Source organism: Limulus polyphemus, unplaced genomic scaffold, assembly GCF_000517525.1.
Source record: "Limulus polyphemus unplaced genomic scaffold, Limulus_polyphemus-2.1.2 Scaffold248, whole genome shotgun sequence".
Lineage (NCBI taxonomy): Eukaryota > Metazoa > Arthropoda > Merostomata > Xiphosura > Limulidae > Limulus > Limulus polyphemus.
Genome location: NW_013665858.1, coordinates 66,327 through 73,045, shown reverse-complemented (window position 1 = coordinate 73,045; position 6,719 = coordinate 66,327). Strand labels below are relative to the sequence as shown.

General features: G+C 35.4%; 1 protein-coding gene across 1 annotated transcript in view; it reads right to left on the bottom strand.

Moving 5' to 3' along the window:
* Nucleotides 1–1,972: 1,972 nt before the first annotated feature.
* LOC106478767 (MORN repeat-containing protein 3-like) overlaps nucleotides 1,973–6,719 on the bottom strand; it is a gene marked incomplete at its 5' end in the record, with an annotated part of 20,348 nt that continues 15,601 nt past the window's right edge. The window contains one exon of the mRNA XM_022382428.1: nucleotides 1,973–2,516. Coding sequence (XP_022238136.1) covers nucleotides 2,433–2,516 — 84 coding nt within the window. The remainder of the gene's footprint in view (nucleotides 2,517–6,719) is intronic.

Below are 6,719 nucleotides of genomic sequence, written 5' to 3'. Positions count from 1 at the left end.
ATGTCATGACCTGGTGGTTAGGTCGCGAGTTCGAATCCTGTTACCGAACATGGTCGCCCTTTCACCGTGAGGGTGTTATAATGTGACGGTCGTTGAAAAAAGAGATGGTGTTGGCTATCTGCCTTTCCTCTCGTCTATCATTTCTAAATGAGGGACAGCTTGTGCAGACAAACGTCGAGTAGCTTTGCGCGAAATTCGAAAAAAAGAAGAAAAAAAAACAAGAAGTGGGAGCATTCCCAAATCAATGGTACTCACAACCAGAGGAGTTGTTTATGTTAAGTGTATACATTTCATAAACAGTCTTTGTTAATTTTCCGTTACAACGAGCCATTATGAACAAAAAGGCATTATATTATAAATTAACTTGACTCTTTATATTCAGTTCTGAAGACGGGGAAAATGAAATTCAAAGGGAAAAGACCAGGTCAGTGGCTACAAATCGATATATACCAATTTAAAAACATATCTTTATGGTAATGCTTAGTTGAATACAAACTTCTACTGTATTGACAACTTTGCAACCATAAAAAAAGCTATCATTCTCATTACTCGAGTGCCCAAAATGTCATTTGACAGTAAATGTGAAACGTGCTTGTGATTTACCATAAACCATAACGCGTATTTTGTATATTATATGTTCCTAATGATAATTGTTTATTTCGCATAAAGCTGTTTTAAATTTTGATCTGACAGACTAAAGACAATGCTGCGAGTCAACAGTATTTACTGCCGACTCGTGGGCCATTCTTGTCTGACAATGCTGCGAGTCAACAGTATTTACTGCCGACTCGTCGCAGCATTGTCAGACAAGAATGGCCCAGTCAACAGTATTTACTGCCGACTCGTGGGCCATTCTTGTCTGACAATCCTGCGAGTCAACAGTATTTACTGCCGACTCATGGGCCATTCTTGTCTGATCGAATGGTGGGATTTTACCACTCACGACTCCAAGTCCAGTATGGCCAGGTGGATAGGGCGCTTGACTCGCAATCTGAGGGTCGCGGGTTCTATCTAATCTCTGTCCCACCAAACACGCTCGCCCTTTCAACCGTGGGGGCGTTATAAAATGACGGTCAATCCCACTATTCGTTGGTAAAAGAGTAGCCCAAGAGTTGGCGGTGGGTGGTGATGACTAGCTGTTTCCCTCTAGTCTTTCACTGCTAAAGTAGAGACGAATAGTCTTCGTATAACTTTGCACGAAATTCAAAAACAAACAAACACTACCCCAAATGTGTTTTTACAGCAGCGGGTCGCGAGCCATGAATTCTTGGATTCACAGTTCGGGTACATTTACAACTATGGCTCGTACAACCCTAATGATTAAGTGACTGTCTCATAAAAGTAATGAAAACGTTTAAAATTCGGTTTCGGTAACTGTAATGAAGGACCAGTGAAATGAGAATATACACAATTATGTCTTCTCAAGCAAAGAAAGTAAGGTACATGAAACTCTTGAGTAACCATGAAAGAGCAAACACTACTACAGTAAAACAAGATGATACTTTATTGACTTACTGACATTCGTCACACGTTTCTAGTAAAATCTTATTATCTTAACCTTGACTCCAAGAATTGTCTTTCACATGGGTGTCGAACAATCTGGCACTCATTTTATAATTATTTTTTTCTAAACTTCAGTTCTATTGTTTTGTCTTTTAGCTTAAAAGTTATTTCATAATTGAATTAATTTAAGGTAATCCGCATTCCATGTTGAGCAATTTTTGTCATTATTGTTTGTGAGTGGTGCAACATGTACACTATTCCGCCATCCGTGTGAAGCCTGCGACATGAACGCCCCCTTTTAATGTAGTTGTTTGTTATTTTTATTTTTTAACTCTTGTATACTTCAACTGTATTGGGACAGTGATGCCCAAAACAGAATTTTTAACACCCTATTTCTGGGCCAGGTGGTTAGGGCGCTCGATTCACAATCTGAGGGTCCCCATCCCACCAAATATGCTCATCCTTTCAACCGTGGGGGTGTTATAATGAAACGGTAAAAGAGTAGCCCAAGAGTTAGCGGTGGATGATAATGGCTAGCTGCTGTCTTCCGATCGCAGATATTCCTCGTGTAGCTTTGCGCGAAATTTAACCAAAACCATACTTCTGAGATTTGATTTGATTTTCGGACTATTATGAATCTCTATAGCAGTATATTTTTTGTTATAAACACATCACGATTCTTCGTGCAAATAGACACGTACATTTATTTCATTGCTTTTTGTCCCGAGAAGAAGTAATTTTGTTGCAGACAAAGAGAAACGTTTTAATACGAGCAGTGCTTTCGGTACTTGGTATATCAATTCTGTGCTACGTAAATTTTGTTAAACTCCATATTATAATGCACTATTCAGATAACTGTAAATTAGAAACTGTGTGATAAACTTGAAAAATTGTTTCTTTGGTATTTAGATAACTACCATAGCAACGGCTTAGCGTCGCTTGATCTCACTGTTGTTGCTCAAAGCTGCAATTCTAGCGTTGTGCAAGACGTCATCTGGATTTGTAAGCGCCACCTGTAATAAATATTTTGATAATGTTACTATAGATATATGTGTAATAAATACGTATATTAATAAAATAATCACAAAAAAGCAGTACTTGAACATATTTACACCACATATTAGCTGTATATATAGTTTATGTGTCATACAATGTGTGTTGATATTTAATATTGAAGTAAAAAAAAGTACAATTAAGCTCTAGTTTTGCCCCTAGAACACCAGCAGGAAGAACTTTTTACTCTCCCCGGTGGCTCAGTAGTAAGTGTCACAGCTTAAAACGCTACATTTCGGGTTTCGATACCCGTGGTGGGTAGAGCACAGATACCCCATTGTGTAGCTTTTTGCTTAATAACAAACAACGAAAAAACTTTTTTTTTTATTAGGTTTCAATTGGAGTAAAAACAAAAATTGCAAACGTGAGTATTGATAATTACCATTGAACTTGTACTTAATTCAACTATATAGCAAGCACTGTCAATTAAACAGTGACACTGGCATATTTCAGACAAAACAAAGTAGTTATTCACTTCTAGTAAAATCCAGTGGAGTAACGGGAAAGTATCATATGTGTTAAGTCGGAGTACAAAGTTGGGTGTTTTTTGTTGTTGTTGTTTCTGCGTAAGGCTATTACTCAACAACGTGTTCGCATTAATGAAAAAATATTTTTTTTGTTTGTTGTTAAGCGCCCCAAACAGAGCCCATGTCTCGATTCTGTTTGACCCGAATTTCCAGTTAGTGTCTTGAAAAGTTACAACAGAAAACCATGATCGATATCATACTAAAACGCCGAAACTTCCTGCTTCGAATCTTTTAAGCACCTAGCGACGTCTCTGAGCACAAAGCTACACAATGCGCTCTTTATATCGAAACTCGGTTTTGAGCGTTATAAGAATTCAGACTTATTACTGAGCCACTGGAGACAAAAAGTAGTGATAAAAGATATTTGTCCAATCTTGATTTTTGAGCATAACCTGTCACTAATAAGGCATCAAGTGATTATAACTTTATTTATAAGTATTGTAAAAACATTAAAAGATTTAATGGTGTTATTTCAAAAAGTGTAACAAATTTAAGAAAAACACATTGAAACTTTCAAAGGATTTTCATAGACTCCTCGTGTTACATTGGAAGAGTCCCCTTCCCCAAGCCACTTTCATTTTAAACAGCTGTAAGGATAAACAGGGACAAAATGCTTTGCAATGGAACAAAGTTATACGTCGTTTGCTTTTTTTTTAATTGTTTGTTTGTTTGTAATTAAGCACAAAGCTACATAATGGGCTATCCGTGCTTTGCCCACTACGGGTATCGAAACCCGCATTCTGGCGTTGTAAGTCCGCAGACATACCGCTGTGCCACTGGGGGCCTTTTTTTAAAGTGAAAATTGAGCATTTAATGTAGAACAAACATCAAGCACTGCCATGTCCATTTCATTTTTCAGGATTGATTAAATATTTGGTATGACGTAAAAACCACGTGACTTTATAATGGTATTAAACATTTAAAAAGATTTAAATCTGTAATTCATAACAACTCAAGATATGTCTAGAAACTAGAATAAAGATATAAAATTTTCAATCATGAAATATTCCACAAGAAAGTTGTTTACAGGTATTTATTTGAATCACGGATTATTTTTTTTCATTCAACAAGCCCCCTCACCCCCCACCCCTCCAGTGGCACAGCGGTATGTCTGCGGACTTACAACGCTAGAAACCGGGTTGCGATACCCGTGGTGGGCAGACAACAACAATCATTCAACAAATTCACAAGTTAGTGATTTACCAGATCGTTAAATTAACCTTTCTCGTTACTCTTTTGGAAGTTTTATGAATCTATTAAAACGATGAAGAATAAACAAACAAACAAGGAATATTTTTTTACTTTTAAAATATGTTCGAAACGAACAAAAGCTAATCGTCTGTATACGTTATTTATAATCCAACAGCATGTGTAATAAAGGTGTCTAGGTATAGTTGTGCATGTTAATGAAATAATACCCACAATATGGTATATAACGCATTATGCTGTCGAAGCACTTTTTGCATTACTTGTTCTTAAGTTTACGGACTTATAACGCTAAAATTCAGGGTTCGAGTTCTCATGGTGCCTAGAACGCAGATAGCTTATTGTGTAGCTTTGACCTAAAACAAACAAACAAAATTTTCTTTACCAGTCTCATAAGACTGTTAAAAAAAGCGTTACACGGAGACTTTGTGTGCTGCATGTCAAAATGACCTGAAGAGTTCTGGCATTGAGCAAAAGACAACGGCGTGTGTGATGCAGAGTGTGTTGTTTAACTGGTATTGTATTCTTATTTGGAAACCAAAAGGGCCAGTAAAAAAAAATAATTAATTATTATCAATCTTTTTGTGATGTAATATTGCACAGGCTACTGATTTACAGATCCAATCATAATTTAGTCAACCGTGGCCTTAAATGTTTTATTTAGGCGTAGAAACCGAATGCAGAAAGGGTCATTGTTGTCTGAAAGTGTAAGTGCTTTGATGTGTATATTGGGAGGAGGGGAGGCTGTAGAAGTCAGCTTACAGTTGCAATAAAAATCGGCAATGATGGAATTAAAACTTTTTGTAATGTTACATAGCTACGGCAATTTCGATTTATTTATTCCCCCGAGGAAGAAACTTTTTTTTTCTTTTGTGGACAAGACATTCAAGCAAGTATTTATTAGACTTTTGTAAAATTTAATATGTTATCGTTGTAAAAGTAGGTACATATATATAGCTGTATGTTGAACCTAAAGAAGAATGCATGATTTTCATGAAATCTTTACACATGTTAGCCTTTATCAGTATATTAATTATATATTAATATGCTTATTTATCTCGTACAACTTACATCTATTTAAAAAGTTTATGTGCTGAACGTTGCAGTGAATGCCTACTGGTTAATGTTGTGAGTGTGCGCATGATTAAAGAGCTTACAAGTCTTCATGTATGTAATAGCGGCAGACTTTACCTTGTAGCTTATGTTACACACCGGAAATGACGCTTGCGATTTAAGAACCATGAGGATTTCCGTTGCAAAGTTATGTAAGTTTGTAATAAAAATGGCGAGCCTTTACATGTCAGGCCTTATTATGCGACAGTCTAACAACCGTACCCTATTGGTTATTTATTATTCAAACGGTTTAGTCATGAAGCCCATCGTGTGATGAATACAAGCCCACATCATATTACTGGATAAGCTGTGTTAATTTTTGTTCATAATGCTGTTTTTAAACGAAAATATTTTGCGGTGTTTAATTTTAATAATTTTCTCATAATTTGGCTTGAATCAATAAAACTAAAGTAATTTCGTTACAAATTAATAACATAACTTATACCTTTCCATAACAAAATTATTATTATTATTATTATTAGCGGCGCAATTAATAACATAACTTATACCTTTCCATAACAAAATTATTATTATTATCATTATTAGCGGCGCAATTAATAACATAACTTATACCTTTCCTTAACAAAATTATTATTATTATCATTATTAGCGGCGCAATTAATAACATAACTTATACCTTTCCATAACAAAATTATTATTATTATTATTAGCGACGCAATTAACAACATAACTTATACCTTTCCATAACAAAAATATTATTATTAGCGAGGCAATAAAAACAAAATATATATTGTTAGTATTTATATATGTCTGTCTATTTTTATTTCTAACTGATAACTACTAATTGTAAGTTTTGCTATAAACAACTTTTGTATTAAAAAATACTATGTCATAAGTATCTTTCAGGTTTGCGAAGGGATTTTATTTTTCTTCACACCACTAGTTCTCTTGGAAACTGTTGATACACCCCTGAAGATATATATGTGTATATATATATAAGACATCCTTTGATAAATTATTTCCAAAAAACTGCTCGTTACTTACGTCATGCATTATCCAAACACCAACAAAACCAGGTGTGAAAAATTCTCAATTTTTGTAGCCCAGTAACTTTTAATTTTTCATCCAAACCTTTCAACACATAAAAGCATACTTTTGGTAACTTGGAGTTATAAATTTTAACAATTTCAACGCGGCCCAGTGGTTAACGTGCCGGACTGTGAAACTGAGTATCCATGGTCAGTGTCCCATTACCTCCAGAAAAAAAACAAAAAAAACATTGCGCTCCCCACCTTGATGCCATAGATGCGTTATAAAAGTGCTGCTCAATCCCCTGGGCCCAGGCATGGCCAGGTG